This window comes from Symsagittifera roscoffensis, chromosome 4 (genome assembly GCF_963678635.1).
Source record: "Symsagittifera roscoffensis chromosome 4, txSymRosc1.1, whole genome shotgun sequence".
NCBI classification, from domain to species: domain Eukaryota; kingdom Metazoa; phylum Xenacoelomorpha; order Acoela; family Convolutidae; genus Symsagittifera; species Symsagittifera roscoffensis.
The window spans coordinates 77,623,558-77,645,538 of record NC_087065.1 but is presented as its reverse complement, the minus strand read 5'-3'; the positions used below and the strand labels follow the sequence as shown (position 1 = coordinate 77,645,538).

The following is a 21,981-nucleotide window of genomic DNA, read 5'->3' as shown; positions in this document are numbered from 1 at the left end:
GACAATTAACGTGCGATGTATTTCGCGCTATTAATGCGTAAGCGGAGATTTAATCCGTCTTAGAAATCGTTCCAAATTGGTTGAAAGAAGCTGATTTGCCATAATTGATTTGTTACAAGGAGCGAAATCTATCCTTTTGTACTTTATATGGCGTGGAGGGATGGTTTTCAAAAAAAAATTAATTTTAGAAAAAAAAATTTCATTTTATTTTATTAATTTTTTAATGTTATTTTTGCTCCAGAAACCTTAAAAAGCAGTCGGAACATTCAGAACTTCGCCCTGATACGAGCAGTATTGTTATTTTTTTAAACCTTTTTCACTTAATACTACATACTTACGAAAGTATCAGATAGCCACGAGTGATATAATATGTCAAGAATTTTGTAATTGTTATTTGATCAATCGCATAAAACTAAAAAAAAAACTTTTCGGTGCTAAGTCAAACTATTCGGAACTTTTTTCTCTTTAGAAAAATTTAGAGTGCAGAGTTTACATTGTTTTAACATTTTGTTCATTTCAGTTTTGGGTTAAAATGACAATAATAGCTATTTTTCTGAGTCTGTGCAAAAAATGATCTGAAGTTTTTATTAATACACACTCTAAATTTTCTGCTTGAACTCTGCAAAAATGTGGTTTTTTAATTGTGCCAATCAATCTGAAGGCAGTTATTCAGGTACTTTTCGAAGGAAAATCTTAGGAGTTGTTAACGCTTAAAGTTTTGTTTTATCAATCCATCTGCTTTATCAATCCATTTGGTCCAATATGTGTCGAGTTTATCGAAAAAGAGTCAATCTTTTACTTATTTTTGAAAATCGAAGTCTAATGAATTTGTAAAATCTTGTAAATTGTTTTATTTAACTTCAAACATTTTTTTCGCTTGATTAGAATTCATTGAAAATTTTTCCAATGTCAGTTCTTCACTTTTTGCAAAAATAGCTGCGGTCGGATTCTTCTCTGTTACTTGCACAGTAACTTGTAATTGCGGTTTCATCAGATAGAACGTAAAGCAGACTTACATAACATTTTTCTTTCATTAGAAAAAAATATTTGATAGTAGAGACAGTTTTGCTTCCATTTTTTGAAGAATATGCGGAATCTTTGTGCTCGGGGAAAATTTCGACTTTTTAGCTAGCTTTTTTTTTGACAATTTCTTTTAAAAATCAGTCAAAAAAGAATGCTGTTGTGAGGTAAATTTTGAAACGATGGTCCACTTTTGATCTCTTTTTGGAAAGTTATGGGGGTTTAAGGATTAAAACTTTCGCCATTTGGGATAATCAACGAGCACTACAACATAGATCTTAAAATGCAGTTAAAATGTTCAGGATTTTGCCCTGATACGAACAGTCGTGTTTCTTTTATGTTAAAATGGATCCATTAATTGTCAAATGTTTTTACTAGGTAACACATGAAGACATTAGCAGGAGTTCCCTCGCTTCAGATGTAAATTTGGGACGTTTTTTCGACATTTTTCAAAAAAAAGTAGTCAAGAGGGATTGTTTGTATTATATTCTTATTATAACTATTGTTATTGAAATTTTGGTTAGATTAATTAATTTGTTATATCAGTTTTTTTTAGATTTTTGGACATAGCAAGTGAAGCAGGTGCGGAATCTAGGATTTTCTACCAAAAAATATCGAAATTTTTGACGATCTTTTTTTTAAGTCGACCAATTTGATTTTCTGATCTCTCCCAAATTACTATAAAAACTCCATTTAGACCAAGTTTTCTGCGCCGCTAGCAAATTGTTGAAAAAACAGGCCAAATAACGTTTTTTTATGCACTTTTTGGAACATTTGGCACTCAAACAAATAGAGCTTGTTGGATAAACTTGTTCTTCTAAACCGAACGAAAGCCTCAAAATAAGTACATTTAGCGCCAAAGGCGCCCTTAGAAAAATTCTAGGGTCAGTCAGCCAAAAGTGGGTATCTCAAAAAAGTACAAAGGGGGACCCTTTGGGTCGGCAGGGGTTCGAATCGCTGAAAAGGGAAGTGTCCGCCCCCCACCCCCAAATCCGTTGGTGAAGTGAAGTACGAGGTACAACTCATTTTCCATTTTCAGCCAAACGGTAATTGTGGAAAGGGGTTTATTGTTCCGACTTTCGATACGAAAGTAACGGAATATTTGTGACAATAATAGCTATTTTTCTGAGTCTGTGCAAAAAATGATCTGTAGTTTTTATTAATACACACTCTAAATTTTCTGCTTGAACTCTGCAAAAATGTGGTTTTTTAATTGTGCCAATCAATCTGAAGGCAGTTATTCAGGTTCTTTTCGAAGGAAAATCTTAGGAGTTGTTAACGCTTAAAGTTTTGTTTTATCAATCCATCTGCTTTATCAATCCATTTGGTCCAATATGTGTCGAGTTTATTGAAAAAGAGTCAATCTTTTACTTATTTTTGAAAATCGAAGTCTAATGAATTTGTAAAATCTTGTAAATTGTTTTATTTAACTTCAAACATTTTTTTCGCTTGATTAGAATTCATTGAAAATTTTTCCAATGTCAGTTCTTCACTTTTTGCAAAAATAGCTGCGGTCGGATTCTTCTCTGTTACTTGCACAGTAACTTGTAATTGCGGTTTCATCAGATAGAACGTAAAGCAGACTTACATAACATTTTTCTTTCATTAGAAAAAAATATTTGATAGTAGAGACAGTTTTGCTTCCATTTTTTGAAGAATATGCGGAATCTTTGTGCTCGGGGAAAATTTCGACTTTTTAGCTAGCTTTTTTTTTGACAATTTCTTTTAAAAATCAGTCAAAAAAGAATGCTGTTGTGAGGTAAATTTTGAAACGATTTTCCACTTTTGATCTTTTTTTGGAAAGTTATGGGGGTTTAAGGATTAAAACTTTCGCCATTTGGGATAATCAACGAGCACTACAACATAGATCTTAAAATGCAGTTAAAATGTTCAGGATTTTGCCCTGATACGAACAGTCGTGTTTCTTTTATGTTAAAATGGATCCATTAATTGTCAAATGTTTTTACTAGGTAACACATGAAGACATTAGCAGGAGTTCCCTCGCTTCAGATGTAAATTTGGGACGTTTTTTCGACATTTTTCAAAAAAAAGTAGTCAAGAGGGATTGTTTGTATTGTATTCTTATTATAACTATTGTTATTGAAATTTTGGTTAGATTAATTAATTTGTTATATAAGTTTTTTTTAGATTTTTGGAAATAGCAAGTGAAGCAGGTGCGGAATCTAGGATTTTCTACCAAAAAATATCGAAATTTTTGACGATCTTTTTTTTAAGTCGACCAATTTGATTTTCTGAGCTCTCCCAAATTACTATAAAAACTCCATTTAGACCAAGTTTTCTGCGCCGCTAGCAAATTGTTGAAAAAACAGGCCAAATAACGTTTTTTTATGCACTTTTTGGAACATTTGGCACTCAAACAAATAGAGCTTGTTGGATAAACTTGTTCTTCTAAACCAAACGAAAGCTTCAAAATAAGTACATTTAGCGCCAAAGGCGCCCTTAGAAAAATTCTAGGGTCAGTCAGCCAAAAGTGGGTATCTCAAAAAAGTACAAAGGGGGACCCTTTGGGTCGGCAGGGGTTCGAATCGCTGAAAAGGGAAGTGTCCGCCCCCCACCCCCAAATCCGTTGGTGAAGTGAAGTACGAGGTACAACTCATTTTCCATTTTCAGCCAAACGGTAATTGTGGAAAGGGGTTTATTGTTCCGACTTTCGATACGAAAGTAACGGAATATTTGTGCTCGGGGTGGGTTTTTTTTTCTTCAGACAAATTTCGACTTTTTAAATAGCCATTTTTTTATATCGGAATTTTTTTATATCATTCGAAAACCATTGTTGTCCTGACCTTAAATTTGAAAAGATATTTCACCTGTGATTGTTTTTCGTAAAGTTATGAGGGTTTAAAGATTGCCATTTTGGCCATTTTGACCAATTTGGGACAATTAACGCGCGATATAATTCGCGCTATTAACTCGTAAGCGGAGATTTAATCCGTCTTATAAATCGTTCCAAATTGGTTGAACGAAGCTTATTTGCCATAATTGATTTATTACAAGGAACGAAATCAATATTTTTGTACTTTATATGGCGTGTGGGGGGATGATTTTCATAAAAATTTCAAATCTTAGAAAAAAATTTTTCATTTTATTTTATTTCATTTATTTTTATGTTATTACTGCTGCTCCATAAACCTTAAAAGGCAGTCGGAACATTCAGGGCTTCGCCCTGATACGAGCAGTCTTGTTGCTTTTTTGCACACACTTGAAATTTTCAATTAATGTTTTCAGATAAAATTTAGAATTGCTTTTCCATTTGTTTTTCGTATTTTGTATTTTTTGTACTTGTTTCGATATTTTTCCTAAAAGAGTGTTTTTAAATTTAATGTTTTTCTTAATTTTGTTTATTTTTCTTAATTTATGATTTTTGTATTAACTGTATTTCTTTCTCAATTGATGATGTGGTGAGTTTAGGGACTGTACAATTCAGAGCGGGCCAACTAATGGTCTACGGTAAGATTCAATGTTGTCCTCATATTATTTCATGTCATGTCATTCACGTCACTGTTTAGCGTACGCAAATTCCAACCTAGCTCAAGCATCCATGCTGAATTCCATGATTAGATAAATGTTTGTGCGTAAAATTATAGAGAATAGTGGCGGATCTAAAACAGGGGGAAATTTAAACAGGGTTGGATTTAGGGTTTTTCGAGAGGAATTTTGCTAGGCATTAGTTCGACAAACTACTCTTCACTGAAGCGACAAAATCAGACAAAAATTACTGCGCCCCAAGTAAATGTTTGCTAAATTGAATAAAAATCAGTTTTGATAGTTTTTTGGAAGGTTTTGGCAAAAAATACGTTTTTTTGGCTCTCTCTTTTTCTCTTAGTATTTGCATTGTTAAACAAAATTAGCGTCTGTGACCAAAATGTTTGTCATAAAATAACATTAAAGGGGGGGGGGGCTTTGGGAGGTATTGAGTTCTCGACGGAAGGGGAGTGTCTCGCCGTCCTAGTAGTTCACAAACCTTTTCACGTAAAGACCCATTGAAGGTCCAAAAATATCTACAGAGAAAATATAACGCAAGATTTTCATAAAGTCTGTTGATCAAATTGTACATAAAGTATATTTCAGATGTCATTTGAATTTTTGCGCTGTTACCACGATAGAGCGTTAAGCCGGTTTTCAATGGGCAGTAGGAAATAAGTTTAGTGCAAAAAAAGCTTCCAACGCTCTGTCGTGGAATAAACTAGCCTGTCAAAAAAAGATAATCTACGTAACTTTAAATTTATGAAACCAGATTCATTTCCTTATGTGCAACCTCCTTAGTTTTGTTCCTCCTTTAGAATGAAAAAAGAACCTCTTTTGCATCATAAGCTATGACCGTCGTTTCATCAAATCATTTGTGTTACAATTATCAACACAATTTTGGGAAAGTTCAGCAAAAAATTACTGCAATAGTAAATATCTGTAATAACTAATACATACATATTTTTGCTCAGAGATATTTCGACCCGTATAAGTTGAAACACAATTCAGATTCAGACATAGTCTGTCTTGGCACCAAAACCATGGTGTTTGTCGAGGTGTTGAGATTTTGTGGAAGCGTTTGGGCTGAACATGCAATTTGGATCCAATTTGTGTTCAGGCCGTCACTCGCGCTACCTCATGCGACGGCACTCCTCTTTCTTCGGGAACAAGGCGGCGGCGGCAGCCGGGGGAGGAGCTTCAGGAGGCGGCGGAGGGGGGACTCCGCATCTGATGGGGAGGGAGAGGGAGCGACAGAACTCGATCACGTCTCAGAGGTCTCTCTTCACAAACCCCCCCAGTGACGCCATCGCACGTCTGCCTTCCATCTCAAGGTTCCAGTCTATTTTCCCCTTCTTTCTTTCACCTCTTTCCACTTTCCCAGATTTGAGTTTCAGATTTGGAAAACTACTTTACGTTGTCATCATGTAATGAAAATTTGCATGGTAAACAAACAAACTACAGTGAACACATTTTTTCTTCATATCTTTCATCCTGAAAGCTTGACTTCAGTTATGATAAGACAACTGAACAAATTGAAAGTTTGAAATGCGGGGAAGGAAGTGGGGTGGAGGTGGAAAAGAGCTTTTTAAAAAACTTGCAATATACACTAGTGGACAAAATTAAGTCTAAAATACTTTCTAAAATACATATTTTTATGGACTATTTTGGACAGTTTGTACTTCAAAATTGATCACAAGTTTAAACCAACGAAGAGCAAATTCTCTCGGCTATAAAAAAATCAAAATTTGTTATCAAGGATTTACTAGGTTATTCAGGTGTAAAAGTACCAGTTTCGCCAACTGCATTTACTTTTCCCAAACGCGTGAGTTCGTTAGTTGTGTGATGAGTTTTATACACTCGAATGTTTCTGTCAAAATCATGCCGTTGGGAAAAGTAACTGCAGATGGCTAAAAATTGGCTTTTTACAACGGAATAAGCAAGTGAATCGTTAAAAGCAAAAACTGATGCTTTCAAAGATGGTAGCAAAAAATGGTTGCTTTCGTTCAGTTTAGAAGAACAAGTTTATCCAACAAGCTCTAATTGTTTGAGAGTAAAAGCTAAGTTTGCGTACAATTTGGTCTGTTAGTCTGCATCGGGTATTATCAATCAGAGTTGTTTTCCCTAATCTGCCTGTTTAAAAGGATCTCTAAAAGTGCAATATTTTTATTATAAGCATACAAACAAGAATTTAACTCTCTCTTTGTGGTCAAATGATCAAAGCTAACTCTAGTAAAATATCCACTCTTCTCAAGCACTTACCAGTTTATTCTGGATCTAAAAATGTAAGTTTTACCTACTGTAGTAAATGTTCATAACGGTGTTTTCTTTCAAAAACAACTGATATAAAAATGTATTCAGTCGATGAGAATGCGGTTCGTTTGTTTATTATTTATGTAGTAATGTTTTTGACGGTGTGAAATTTTAAGAAACAACCGTTTTTAGCAAAGTTTTGTTCTGAACAGATAATTTTTTTGCTGGGAGTATTTTTCATCCAATTAATAGTTTTATCCACCGCTTCCACCGCTTCTTATTTGTGAAAGAGTTCACTCCGATGCAAAACTTAGTGCAGTTGATGAAAACTGGCTTTTTCAGACCCGCAACAGGTAAGTAATTAAAACCAAACTTTGTTAATTTCTTGCAGAGTAGCTCTGTTCATTTGCTCTTGGTCTATGAAAAATTTTGGTTGACATCCTTGTGAATGCTGTTTTAAATGTTTTCGAATTTGATTTGGGTCTGCAAATGCAAGTTTTTCTCATCTGCACTAAGTTTTGCATCCCAGTGGATTCTTTCTTAAATAAGAGGAGAAAAAATATACAAGAGGAAATCTGGCATGTTCAGACCCGAATTACGCTAGCAAATCATTGAAACAAATTTTGATAGTTTGAAAGAGGATAGCTCTGATCATTTTCTCTTGATCAATGTAAAAATTTTTCTGAATTTCGAGGGAAACTGAACCCTCAAAACAGGCAATTTAGTGTCAAAGTTCCTGTTTTTGTGCTTAATTTTGTCCACTAAGGTATCACTTATTTTTGAAAGAAAACATTGTTGTTAAAAGATACTGCAGTAGCTAAAAGATTTAGTTTTTAGATTCAAATTAAACTGGTAAGTCGATTTATAAATAAATTTAGCTCTGATCTTGGTCAGAATGAATTTTTTGTTTGTATGCTTATAATAAAATATTGTTAACTTTTTTTACTAAAATATATAATAAGCTAAATATAGTAAGCTAAAATATAGTAAGCTAAAATATATAATAAGAAAAAACTTCAGGCGACGCTATCATAACTAAAGCTTCGGAACATTTGATTCGATACGAATGCTTCCATTCTGTCAAATTAGTTCAATTTAAAAAATCTTTTGATTGTCTGAGATCAATTGTTCTAAATCTTTTCAGCCTTCCAGTTCACGATGCAGGGTTTCATCCTCAGCGGACCAGCAGTTTCATTACAGTACAGCACCAGCCGATCAATTGGTCGAGTCACAACAACCCTCACGCGGGGTCGGGGTCCCTGTTCAGCGGGGGCAGCGGGGGAGGGGGAGGGGGAGGCGGCGGATGCATGAACGACGTCAGCTTCAGCGATACGATGAGTTTCGGACCCGGAGGCATCGAACGAATGGTGTCTGGCGGAGTTATCGAAAGCTCGTTGCTCGAAGTGGACGAAGACGAAGTCTCCTCTCCTGGCGCCTCACTGCTTGTGTCATCCTCACATAATCATGATGAAATAGACGGCGAGACACACAGTACGTCATCAAACTTTTTCACATTCCAGCACAATTTGGGAGCACAGAGTAACAAACGGCGAGGGTCTGCGTGTATAAAAGACATGAATACTGAGTTGCGTAACCTTCTCGAAAGTTCTGCCGAGTCTAGACCAAGCGGGGTCGACTCGGGCGAAGAAGACGAAGATGACGACAATGAAGACGCTGAAGACGCTGAAGAAGATGATAACGACGAGGAGGATTTCGCCACCGGCGAGTCGGATGAATCAGTGTTGTCGGCCGGAAAAAATGGAGCTGTTCCGCCTGTAGATTTACTCAAGTCCTCGGCTAAAGGTACAATTTTTGAGTTTAAAAACTCTTTTTGAGCAGGTTTCTGCAAAAAAAAAATGTTTTTTTTTTGAATTTGTTCGAACAAGGTTATGCCCCAAAAACAGAAGGTTGATGCCTTTTTTAAAACATTTTTTCTACCGTAAATGATTATTATCTCAAATTTGTTAAGAATGGTCTGAGTTTTATTCAGATTGTCAATAAATTTTCAAAAACTATGAAATGCATAATCTTTTAAGCGGTTAATTTTTTATGCCTTTTAAGTATTCTTCATTTTTTTTTGAAATTCAGTCCTTTTTTAGAAAAAATCTTTCAAGCTCTATATTTTTTATAATCAAAATATTTTACATCTGTTTTCGTATCAATAAATTTTGTTTTCAGTGCCCTATTTTTCCAAGTAGCCAACAGAGATACTTTTGAATTGGTTGCATTGGTAGAGCTCTTGATGTTGATCAAAGCTGTGGATCAAAACTGTGTGTTTTTCAAATTGATCTGGAACGATGTTGAAACTGGAATTGTTCACCAGTTGGTTGTGTTTCAGCTTCCGTTACTCTTGCTGTTCCATTTGCCTCGCACATGAGTCCTTCGAAGAGCAGTTCGGCCATCGGCCCAACTCACAAAGAAGCCTCTAACTCGTCGCCCTCTTCCATGTCCGACCACAAACTGTTCAAAAAGGCCAGAAACAACTCATTCACCCAGCTCCTTAGTAACCTCAGTGGGGGAGGGGGGAACATACTGGGTGGAGGAGGCTCCTATCTTGGCGTTGGGACCGGTGGGGGCTTCAAGCACGATCTCCGAAAGACATTTTCCCTGTCGTCAAAGGCTATTGACAAAATGAAGAACTCGGCCGCTGGCAACATGACCGGAGTTATTGACATAGAAATGGACAGTCAGAACAGGCTATCAGCACCTAAACATGTGAGAAACAGTTTTATTAGGAACTAGAAATATTCAAATATAGTTTTGACCCTTCCGCCCTCTCAACTTTTCTTACATTCTACCAAAAGTATCGCCAAATATCTTCTACAACATACGTTAGCTCTTAGTGCAATGCATGCGGAGAAAACTATGACTCTCCAAAAATGTCTCCAGAAGTTCTTCAGAAATTCAAAAATTAAAATGGCAGGCCAATTTCTGAAAAGAAGTGAAATTCGCTAAAATTTGATCTTCAGAATAGGCCAGAAGAAATCAGCATTACTGCTGGTTTTTTAAAAAATATATTTAATTTTTGAAAAAATATTTAAGAACAATCATTACCGCCTCTGGTACAAACTTTATGATTTTATTAGAGTTAAAAATAGTTTACAAAATGGTCCTTAATTAAAAATATTGTTGTATTTAGATCCATGCCGAGAGAAAGTATTCGGATAGTTGTATCATACCCAGCAAACATCAGAGCTCCTCTTCCTCGTCTTCCAAATTCCAAGTCGAAATTCTTCCGCCGGATTTAACAGGAGTGAGACCACCTACTTCCAGGAACACCGTTCTCAACACCCTCACGATAAATGTAGATTCCATACCCCCCACCCAGAAGTCACCGAAAGAGGCCAAAGCCAAGGCAGAAGCGTCCTCAGCAGGAGAAGCTACACGTGATAACGATGAAGTCACATTTACGATGTCGGACGATGAAACCTCACCGACTCATGAAGAAATAATGCGAACTCTTTCGAATACGACCACAGACTACTCGGATGAAAACGGAGACACTATTACTAGTTTGAAGATGATAATTGCCAAGAAAAAATAGTTTACATTTGTAAATAGGGTATTTTACAATAATCATTATTTTGTGTAGCTTTGTTTTGCAGTGAGTCATTTGATGATTATGATGGGTGGCACAGAAAATTTTTGAAAACAACGAGAGACTTTTTTGCCATTGTGCGTTTGTATTTAACCTACAACAGTTTTCTATAAATAGGATTTTTTCTAAAAAGACCATAAACTTTTTCATGGACAGTATTGGATTCTCAACAGTTCGTTGAAATGGTGATCAGATTATTTAAAGCTTCAAATTGGGTTATAACACAATCGATGAGCCCGGAAAAAAACTTGATACTTTAAATAATTGAGGAAAATAATAAATATAACCAAAAATTGCAGGGATAAAAGTTACATCTTTCTCGAACAAAGTTGAGGCTCACGCGGAGCTTACAGAAATTGAAAACTCGAGATGTGTCTGGAAGTGGAGGCTTGTCGATTTTGTTTTCATCGGTAGCATAAAGAATTTCACAAGCAAACTAAAACCAGAAAATCATCTCTCAAGAACAATTAATCGCATTTCTTAAACGTCAATCAACAAAGATAGCAGATGAGTTTTCTGGTTTTTCATTTAAAAATTACGATGACACTGGGTAGGAAATGAACACTTCAGCCCAAATAAACCATTAGGGCAAAACAATCAACGTGCTCCTGTTGGTCGACGTTGTCACTGGATGTATGTATTCGGCTAACTTGTTATTATAATTATGTTTAAAAAAATGAATCAATTGCGTCTCTCACTCCTCTGGAAATTTTGATTATCGCTGACTGTAACAAAAGGTACGCAATTAGTAACAAATAGATTTGAACTGAAATGTTTTGCGAATTGTGTTGAATAAGCAATCGAATCAGTAGAACAAAAAGGTAGTGGTATGTTTAAAAAAATCGGGTAAAATTTTGGCTGAAAAAGTTTTTACAAAAAATAAATTTGTTTTTGCAGGCGCCGTGTCTGTCTTCATGTCTCACGAGACACATTGGTGATAGTAGTCACTGTTGCTCCCTCTCGTGCCTTCCGCGGCACACTTGAATATAGTTGAATCAGTCTCCGCTGGTTCTTCACTTCGTGTCTCTCGGAACACATTGGTACAAATAGTCACTAGTGATCCTTCTCGTTCTAGTGATCCTTCTGGTTGAACCAGTCCACGCTGGTTTTTCTCTTTCTGTCTATCGAGACTTAATTGCTCCAGCACTCACTTGTGGTTTACCCCGTATCCTCCGCGTACTGCTTCCTTTGAACCAGTCTCCAAAGGTTTTCTTCTTCGGGTCTCCTGAGACATTTTGGTACAAGTAGTCACTAGTGCTTTGCCCCTTCCCCGCCTCGATACACTTGCGTCTCTTCGAACCGATTTGAGGCAGTCTTCGCTGCTTTTTCTCATTCTGTCATTCGAGGCACATTGGCGATAAACGTTTCTAGTGAGTCAGCACTATTTTTTATAATCGTGTCTTCACTGCACTCATAAACTCCTCGAGAAAAATTTCTATTATCTGAGAGTTTTTTCAAATGGCACTTTGAAAAAACTCAATAACCGACGTAGTTGCAAATACCGTCCCAATGACGATCTTGAACAGCAACTGACAGTTGAAATCTCTATTTCAGCAGTTGTTGAAGATGTTCCGTTCAACATCGTTTCATGTATCAATGAAGTTGAGTAGATATCAGATGAACTCGCAGCGTTTTCTGCGGTGGAAGCAATCGGTTGGCTTGAAAAACCTCTTTTTTGTGCAGTTGAAAAAGCAAGGTCTCAAAAAAAATGTTTTTTTTTTATCTCTTCTGTTTGTTGATTCTTCCGGATCACTCCTTCTTCTCAAGCTCTCAAGATCATCCAGGAACCGATCAATTGACTCGTCGTCCCTCTGCCTTCTTTCTTCAAATCTCATCATAGCTTGGTGGCCCCTCATTCCTGATCCGAATCGGTTCAACAGTATTTCGAAGATCTTGTCTGCCGTACCACGTTCCTCTTCCTTCTTTGCTACTACGCATTTCAACGCTGTGCCCTCTAGATTGCTCAGTATTGCTGTGCAGGCCTGCCTTTCGTCATTCAAGTTATCCTGTTCCAAGTTTAGTCTCATGACCTCTATCCGTGTGTCGATGCAGCCATCCGAGTCATCTTCAAACTCTTTGGGTTTCTTGAAAGTCTTCCTGGATTTACCACTTCCTCTTTCACTCTAGTCAGTGTTCCTTGTCGCGAACGCTTCCAATGTGCTGTTCACCATTTCTCAGATGTCATGGCGTCAGGTGCTACATTAGTGTTCGTGTTGGAGTCCCCTGGTGCATTTGCCGAGTTTGAGGTTCCACCCTTCATGATGGTCTTGGACCCCCCTGCCCCTGTGCTCGCTGCACTCTGGGGTAACGGCGTGGACTCACGTTTATTCCGTTCGGGTTCTATAAAGTCGACTCTGGTGCCTTGTGGTTTGTCTGCTATCAGTTTGTCTTGCGCTATAGAGTTTCTCAAGAGAGCATCCAGTTTGCACTGCATGGCCCAAGAGTTTTCAGACTGGTCTTTGCTCATTGTGTCCATTCTCGTCTCTAGATTCCACAACTTTTCGTTCAGAGTGTCGTACTGTTGCTTCATTTCCTGCAGATCCATTTTGATATGTTTCTCTCGCTCTTTGTCGGTAGCCTCTACCTTGTCTGTCATCTGCTGTAGCTTTTCTTCCGTCGCCCTTGCCAGGTTGACGCAGTTATCTAGGTTCTCATTCGTGTTGCAACGTATTTCCCATTTTAGCTCTTTTCAATCTTCTTGCTGCTTTTCAATTGCTTTTCGTTTTGCTCCAACTTTGCCATCAAGTCGCCCAGCTCAAGCGAAATTGTTTTTTCATGGTAAGCCGTCGCTCCACGTTTGACCTGCTCCTCGTCTTGTTTGGCCTATGTTGTTATTGCGGAAACTGTTCCAAGTGTTTTGCTTTTCTCAGTCGTTGGTACCACCTCCTCTTTCTCTCTTGGTTTCATTCCGACCGTCGCTGCAATCCTCTCTGTGAACGACGTTCTTTTTGTTTGAGAATCATCTTTTATCGTTTCCGGCGTGTTGCTTGTTGTGTCTTCTACAAAATCAATTGGTGAGAACTCTATCGTCTTCTTTTCTTGTTCTTCTGCATTCGGCTTTGGTGTTGATTCCGTTGTTTTCCTTTCCACCTCGTCAACGCTCTGATCTGGTGTCTCAAGATCAACTTCTCCAGCAGGTACACTTGGTCCCTCCACAGCGCTTTCTTTCGTCTTGTGTTCCTTTACGCTTCTTGTATTGACCATGTTCACTGAAATGTTTTTCTCATTACTTTCGGATTCGATAGTGTTGCTTTCCGTTTCGACGAGTTTTGATTTTGCCTTTGTTCTTGTACTCTCTTTTCTGCTATCGGTACCCTACTTCTCTTCAGGTTTTTTGTTTACAATTTTCTTTATTCACAAATTTAATATTTACAAGTTAATATTTACAAAAATATATTCCTAATTCTTGTAAGAAAAAACCATTCGAATTCGTAATCTCAATAGTGTGGACTTTTAGTTGTTTTTTGGTCGTTCTGATTGTGTCCTGGTGCTTTTAGTCAAGTGTTGGGACACTTCACACTATCCCAAGATCTCCTGTTCAAGTGTTCGGAAACTTCGCACAGCCCCAAGACCTCCCTATTCAAGTGTTGGGACACTTCGCACTGCCCCCAAGACTACCTGCTCAAGTGTTGGGACACTTCACACTGTACCAAGACCTTTTCGTGTTAGTGTTGGGACACTTCGTGCTGTCCCAAGACTACCTGCTCAAGTGTTGGGACACTTCACACTGTCCCAAGACCCCCCACTCAAATGTTGGGACACTTCGCAGCGTCCCAAAAACCTTCATTTAAGTGTTGGGACACTTCGTGCTGTCGCAAGACTACCTGCTCAACTGTTGGGACACTTCGCCCTGTCCCAAGACCCTTCGTCCAAGTGTTGGGACACTTCGTGCTGTCCCAAGACTACCTGCTCAAGTGTTGGAACAGTCAAAAATCTTCTTCTTTGTGAAAGTTGGATCTCTTGTTCTTCGGTGTTGGGACATTTAGATCACTATCCCCGGTACCACGACTTGAGCTCTAGTATTAAAAAGTTTCCCCAAAACCCAATCTTACTAACCAAAAGTTTTACCTACTAGCCCCCCTGTAATTATCTCCCTTTATTAATCCGATGCAAGTCGAAACACGACTTGTTAGCAAGTGTCTTATGATCACCTATTCATCAAAAGCCGATAACATTAGTTCCGAAAACGTAAAAAATTTAAGCAAGAAAAATGATAAAAAAACAGAAAGATGAGTACACCCAAAATTCAAAAGCGACCAACTTCTTTTCAAAAAAAATGTGTTGTACCTGACTGTCATGCGTTTTCCTCCCCCTACTAACGATCTTATGGGGTATTCTCCTTTCGCGTTCCAAAAACGGACTATTTCCGATCCCCCCACCCGATCCGACCAGGTAACCTATCTTAATTCGATTTTAAATTTGGAGATCCTTGTTCCGGGTCTAAAGATGAATCGTTCCAGACTCTGGGTCTACTAGTGTAACGAAATCGACGATATCGATTGTATAGTTACTATAATTTGTCCCCCTTTATACAATTTCCAACCGCCAACCTCTATCTTAACCAGCCCTCCTTCTAACCTCCCCCCTATTTAGCTCTCTTCTTAATACGAAAATTTCACTAAGCGCGATGGGTGCTAAAACTTTTGAGAGAAAACCGTAGAACCTGTTTCCAAGCTCTGCTCAGGTAAAAACGTATCCTCAAAACAGCGGGTATCCGCTTATCAAATTTTACACTTATTTCCTATAACGTAATGTGGACTTTAACGATACCCGATTGACCAAACAGAACACCTCTGTGTGCCCTTCTCTGTTTGTTCTGATTCCGGGCTGGATGTCTCCTTGGCGTGTCCAGCACCTCTCAGGTCCCCTTCCTGAGAACCACTTTCACACTTGGCTGGTTACCTGTTCCAGTCAAGTCTCCCAGTAGTCCGCTGAAGTTGCAAGCTATCTGAAAACCCGTTACAACGCCCCACACTCGGGCACCTGTATAAAGTTGCTGATTTGATCGAAACGATCGGTCTTATGAGAACAGTATGGGTATACTATTTTAATTAATATGAAGGTTTGATCCAACTAATCTGATATCACAGACACTGTCCTTTTTTGAATGTTTTACAGTTTTTTGTTCCTGTTTCTATTCTTCGTTTTCTTTGCTCTTTGCTCCCCTACTGGCCCCCCTTACTGGGTTAGCTAGGCCTCGTTTCAGTAAGCGCACCGGGAAGTTTTCTCAACTTTTCTTAAAAAGCTATCACGGTACAACCGGAAGGTTTACACGTTCCCACTGATCCGTACCACCGGTACTCTAGAATGGGCATGTAGCCTGAAGCTGTGTCAAGTGCGTTCGACTCCGTAGTCATGATGTCGTAGAAACACACAGGAGCAGCCACAAAAAAACTATGTAACAGTCGTCTACTTAAGTCACATATGAGGTTAAAGAAAAATAGGCCCTATAACCATTGGCTCAAGAGTCAGGGACACTATCTCTTGTGTTTTTCTACCTCAAACGGTCGGAGCCAATTAGGTCCACATGCGACATGAGACTTAAACCCTCGTTACAGCTTGAAGGCTACTACCATAATTTCCCCCACTCTAGAAAATAAGAACGTCCCTATACTTAGGTCTCAAACTACCTAAGACACGAGAACGCTGTTAAAAACAGGGTCGGAACAATCCGTATAGTTACTTTTTATTAGACAGTGGATCTTTGATCCATTTTAGATGGATCAACCTAACACTCTCTTTACCTCAACATAACAATATAAAGCACACTCAAGAAATGTAAATTGGGTAGTCACATACCGGCACACCCTCTAGAATTGAGTAACTAAACAATAAGTGACTCGAGAATAAATGGGTAATTACATTGAACTCGAGGAGTTTAACTGAATAAATTTTGATTTGAGAAGTAAGTTTTTGGAGTTGGACCATTGGGCAACTTTAGTTGTCCGCCTTTCCACCGATTGTTCACTCTGGTCCACTTCTTATTTGTTTTCTCTACTTGCGACTCGTTTGATTTTATGTCTGGAAATTGCGAACAGCAATTTCACACTGCTTTCAACTATTTTTCCGCGTTTTTAGTTCGGTTCTTCTGATCTGATTTTTCTGATATTTCAGTTATCGCGATAAACTTGAACATGACATGCTCAATTGGAAATTTTGAAAAATTCCATTTCACCCCAAAATCATGTCTTTTGCGTTGCTCAAGTCAAACTTCCAAATATGACCGACTGGCACAACAATTCCAAGTTGTAACGATTGTGCAGTTACAATCGTTACAAAGCAATTTCCGAGAACCAGGAAGGGTGTTGGGACGACGTGACCAGCCTTCCGGAAAGAAATAAGGACGTTATTTCCCCGGATTCCAGAATCCTGATGGTTCTCGGGAAAAGACCTAAACATTATTTTAACAAAATTTTAGCTTCCTGGAGATGTCCTGATTTGAATTAATAACATCTAAATTCGTTTTCAGATCATGAGAAGCTAGGAATTGAAGGAAAGGGTTGATCCATCTTCGATGGAGATGATGATTTTCTTCTAATGAACAAAAACAGTAGTAATATAATGTTTTTAAAAAAGTAGCCATGTTTTAAGGAGTGACCTTGTGGTCTGGGGATACTGAGACCCAGCCATGAGCTCACTATTTTTGCATATCAATAAGTTAATTAGAGCGTTCTGATGGAAGCCGGAACTAGTAACGTTTTTTTTTGTCGACTCGATCTTAGAAAGACCACCAAAAGAACTGGCTTTGGCAGAGACGGTGAAAAGCATGTAGAGCTGTGTTTAGACGCTAGCCAGTCGTTTTGGAACCTAGCTTTATTTTCCGTCGATATGTACTTCCGGGCGAATGTTAAATTATCGTGTCCTGTTATTAGATAAGACGTATCGTTATTCTTGTGTTTTTTTATCGACCGTTTTTCGTTGAGTATCTCCGTTTGTGTGTTTCGCTCGTCTTTTTATGCCAAATATGGCCGTTTCTGCACTTCTCAGAAATAGACCGTTCAGAATCGAAATTTTGAAAATTAAAAATTCCACAACATTATGACCCTCCTTTTCACTAATAATTGATCACTAAGGCCCTTATTGTCATTTTTCTAGTGCCGCAGCAGGTTCGACTGTGTCAATCCGGGGGAATGGCTCAAGACCTCGACGCAGAGGGGAAAAAGAAAGGATTCGGGGCACATAACAGGCATAACTGACTTAGCATTGAACCAAAATCAAGTCAACTTGGAATTTACTTCCATATCTAGAAAAATTCCCTGCCACTGATATGTCACGGTCGGATTGCAGCCTGTTCTTAGACAACCGCGTATTCATACTCGTCAGTATTTAGACAAATACTGCATGAATCAATCAGAATCGAGAAAATACATAAATAATCCAAAATAAATCATAATGATTGTGCCATTCTGCCAGACTGGCACAGCGCAACCTTCCGACACAACAAGGAAATAGAATTAGAGGTCTTAAGGGTTGAAACGTATTGCAAAGGAGGATCAGAATATTCGGAAATTTTAAACTTTCAAAGTTTCGATTGGCGAGTGAATATTTCTGAGGAGTACGAAAAACGGCCATTTTGAGTCAAAAAGTGACGAAAATCAGAACAACAGCGAAGATAGTGAAAGATAGTCGGACAAAAACGATATAAAAAACGAAGCCTCTTATTGTGACGATCACGCTAGATAAGACACTAGCGGAAGGAATTAGCGAGAAGGAGGCTTCAGTGGGGAAGAAGTAGAGAGCAGTACCCTCCCGTGCCACGAATTGGGAGTAATAACGACGTTATTACAAGGCTCGGCCCCCAGAAACAGTATATGTGGTGAAGGACTATGAAGAACTTACTATTTAGCTACTCTGATGCCATAAACATTTGAATTAACACCGGTATTGTCTGATATTTTAGAATATGAGTAGCTAGAAAGGGGAAAGGTTCAATCCATCTCCAATTGATTTATTATAGAACTGTCACCAAAAACATAATAAAATAGGACAATCGAGCCGTAGTTTCAATAGCAATCACGTAGTTTGAGTATCCGAGACCCAGCTATGTGGTCGTGTTTGCATGTAAACGAAAGCTGATTAGGAGTCGTTTGACTGATGGCCTGAAAAGAGTAACTTTTTACTAAGCCCTAACCAGACCAGAAAATCAACTGGCTAGGTCGAGACGGTGAAAAACGATTTGAAAAAGGTAACTGACGCTTGCCAGTCGTTGAGAGGTACTTTTTCTTCGCTCCCTCACTGTGTAGCATTTGGGCGAATGTTACATAGACGTTTTTATGGCGCCCTGGGTGGGCCTTTTAAAGGCATAAGACCAACATGATCAGCAAACGTTTCATTGACGAACCCTCCGCTCCGGGCGTATGCCCGAGTTAGAGGCCTTTATGACCTTTGTTGTACTAGGGGGAAGGTGCCGACCCTCCGCCTAGTACTATTTAGCTTTTTAACTTAGTTAAGACCAAAAATTGCGGGGGCCGGAGGGTTAGGTGGGAAGTCACGAGCCCGCTTGAGTAAAGAAAAAGTACAAAAAACAGTTTAAAAAATTCAAAAAAGACCAAAAACAGTAATAAACATAAAGTGACAGTTTATATGTTATTTCCGGACGATATGCGATCTGACCTTCCTATTTGTTGTTGTTTCAGATTGATTTATATCATTTATGATAGAAAGATTGTGTGTTTTGGTGGCGAGTTGGGTTCCCTCCCTTGAGTGTAAATTGTGTATTTAAACACGTTAATGGTGATATTGCCGGTGAACGGAGGGAAGAGTGGCAAGCTGACCGACGTGTTCCAGACTCGACACGGGCATCAGGGACAACATCCACAACGACTGTTGGGTATCGTTGACACAATTTTAGTATCGTTCGGGTACTATTCCATTAAAAATTAAGAGGTGGGGGTTACGATTGGCGCGGTCCGATTGTACCCTCCATCGATCGCAAGTTTCCGAGTTAAATTTCTTAATTCGGATATTTTGGTGCAAAGGAGGGTATAGTAATATGCATTACCGACCAGTAAAAGATCATTCTCCCTATTATTTATTACTTATCTCCTATTTAGACCCGAGAAACAACCCAATTTTGTCGAAAATTAATGATTTTCGACCAAATTGTAGACCCCCAAAATTTTAAATATTCGAGTTTTTCGAACAGCAAAAAGTTTTTATACAGGGAGTTACTACGTAGTTCGATCCCCCTGACTAAAGAAACCGCGTGAAAAAGGACTCAGTAGAAGTTATAAAAAACAAAAATTTTTCGATCAGAGTTTTGATAATTTTCCGAATTTTGTCAATCAGTTCTGGGGATCGAGTTTTTGAGTTTTTAGAGTAAGGGTAATAAAAATTTTTCGCGTTAGGAGCGCGCTAGCATAACGTGCTCGGTTGCCAGAGAGTTTTTTGAGTAATCCTCCGATTAGCTCCGTGGATAGAGCTAACGACTTGAAGAATGGAAAAGGAAGGAATCGGAAGGTCCAAATTTGATAGTTATTGGACAAATTTTTGTTTCCAAACCAATTTTGGTCCAGTTTTTTGCATTGTTCCAGTGCCGTACGGGGCTACAACGCTCGTTTCAATTAGTTTTAGGCCTTTTCACTAGGAATTGCTGAAAAAGTTTTTCAGAACCTAATAGGTGGTTAAAAAAGGCCATATTGACGAACGCGTTTTTGGCGATTTCTCAAAGACTAGCCAACTGATCTGGATAATTTTTGTATCATAAGACGACGTTTTTGACTACTTTTTCGGACCGCAACATTTTTAGGGTTGATAATCTCGGGAAGGAAAAATTTTCTAGAATTTTTTGGTTCGGAGGGTCCAAATTTTAGGGAACCCTCCGAGCGGTAGAAAATTTTATCAGATCACCTTTTTATCCTACTGGGAAGGTTGACCGTGTCAGCCAACTTGGTGTTAAGTCAGTTAGGTTGCATTCGGAGGCTTTACAGCGGTAGAATAACCCGTTTTCTCGATTTTTGGGGAACCCTCCGGAGTAACCCTCCGGAGCATATTAAGCCTCTTATTGACCCTCCTTAGTGAGTTCAGGGGGACCCTCCGAAAGAGCTAGGGTGATTAAGGTACCCTCCAAACTAACCCTCCGAGGTAAGCTAAGTGTCCTATCAGCCCTCCGGAGTAACCCTCCGGAGTGACTTAAGCCTCTTAACAACCCTCCTTATTGAAATTTTAGGGGTACCTTCTGGGGCAAGTTGAGCAACTAGAATACCCATTTAGAATCGGAAAAAATGTCAACTACCAAGGGCGTGCATATTAGGATCACGGAAGCCCATTTGACCCGAAGATTCGTGATCAACTTTGGATTCTAGATCGGGTCTGTTAGATTTTGGATCTATTATGGATCTATTTTTTGATCGGTTGTGATTTTGGTTGTGTGGTTGCCTTGAGCTACTTAATAGGAAAGCTCGGACAATCCGAGAACACATAAAAGAAGACCTCGGTGAGTGTATCAGGCAAATACACACTCACTTGAGAAGAAAAGTTGTTCACTGCTCTCGTGCACTTGGGGCGTCCCGGGTGTGGGAGAGCTTTTTCATAGACTTTAGAAATTTTCGATCAGAGGTTGCCTTGAGCTACTTAGTAGGACAGCTCGGGCAAATGCAGGACACCTAAAAGAAGGCCTCGGTGAGTGTATTAGGCAAATACACACTCACTTGAGAAGACAGCGTCCTGGGCTTCGTTCTTTTGGTGTGTTCCGATTGAGGGAAGTCTTTTTCTTTAAGACTAGGTTTTATTTATCTATTCCTGAATCATCACTGCTTTTTTTTTACAAAGATTGTTTGATTTTAACAAAGCAGTGATTTGATACGAGGGTGGCGGTAAAGTTGATAGTGACGAAAGGTCGCTGTCACCTATAGGATATTCTTATCTGATTATCAATTGTGTTTTGTGTATTGACTATATCTTGTGAAAATATTGTGATACTGTTATACTAGACAACTGGGTGGAGTAAGCATTATCCTAATAGTAAGCAAGCCCTTGGTGTAACCTTAGCTGAGTCACTAATATCATCACCAAGAAATCTAAGGAACGTTTTTGATATAGAGGAAGTCGAGTAGGCAGCGTTAAGTAAATTAATTTGAACTTATTCGCGGTACGTATGCATTACCATTAATTTGTACGAAAATTACTATTTATTACAAAATATGCAGCGTAGAGACTCATTAGGATTGACTACTAAGATTCCCTGGCTGGAGCAAGGGAAGCACGCGAAAGTTTAAAACTAGGCGTAGCCAATCTTCGTTTAGCTGCGTTTCCGACGTTTTTGCTGACAACGAATCGAATAAAGGTCAAGCTGATCTTTCAGTGAGCGGAACGAAACTAAGAAGCGAGAAGAACCTCGATGGCAATCAAGGTCGAAGTGCCGAGGTCGGACCGGCAAGCGAAGCGCTTATGGACCCCTTCGACGAAGGGGAACAAACGCTCATCCGACGCGACTTTGAGCCAGGCGAGGACCTCGAACGGGAGGAAGCCGAAAGGACGGAGGAGGCCCCGGAGCGTTCCGAGGTCGAACCGCGAGAAAAATTGTTGTTCAGCGGAAGGTCCAAATCAGAGGATAAGAGTCATAAATGGAGAAAAGAAGAATAATCTCTGGTCAAGCAGAGCAAGAATGCGATGATGTCGAGAATAAA

General features: G+C 38.8%; 2 protein-coding genes across 6 annotated transcripts in view; one reads left to right on the top strand and one right to left on the bottom strand.

The window, feature by feature from the left end:
- The window catches only part of LOC134843993 (mediator of RNA polymerase II transcription subunit 1-like), a 64,811-nt gene extending 54,464 nt beyond the window's left edge, over positions 1-10,347 (top strand). For 4 of the 5 annotated variants that reach the window (XM_063860419.1, XM_063860420.1, XM_063860422.1 and 1 more), the window contains 5 exons: positions 4,450-4,488; positions 5,624-5,837; positions 7,901-8,559; positions 9,095-9,471; positions 9,896-10,347. In XM_063860419.1, the coding sequence (XP_063716489.1) occupies positions 4,450-4,488; positions 5,624-5,837; positions 7,901-8,559; positions 9,095-9,471; positions 9,896-10,300 (1,694 nt within the window). In that variant the 3' untranslated portion in view covers positions 10,301-10,347. The remainder of the gene's footprint in view (positions 1-4,449; positions 4,489-5,623; positions 5,838-7,900; positions 8,560-9,094; positions 9,472-9,895) is intronic. The other variant, XM_063860424.1, reaches the window with a different exon arrangement.
- The window catches only part of LOC134843697 (uncharacterized), a 340,267-nt gene that overhangs the window by 229,772 nt on the left and 88,514 nt on the right, over positions 1-21,981 (bottom strand). The gene's annotated exons all lie outside the window — the stretch shown is intronic.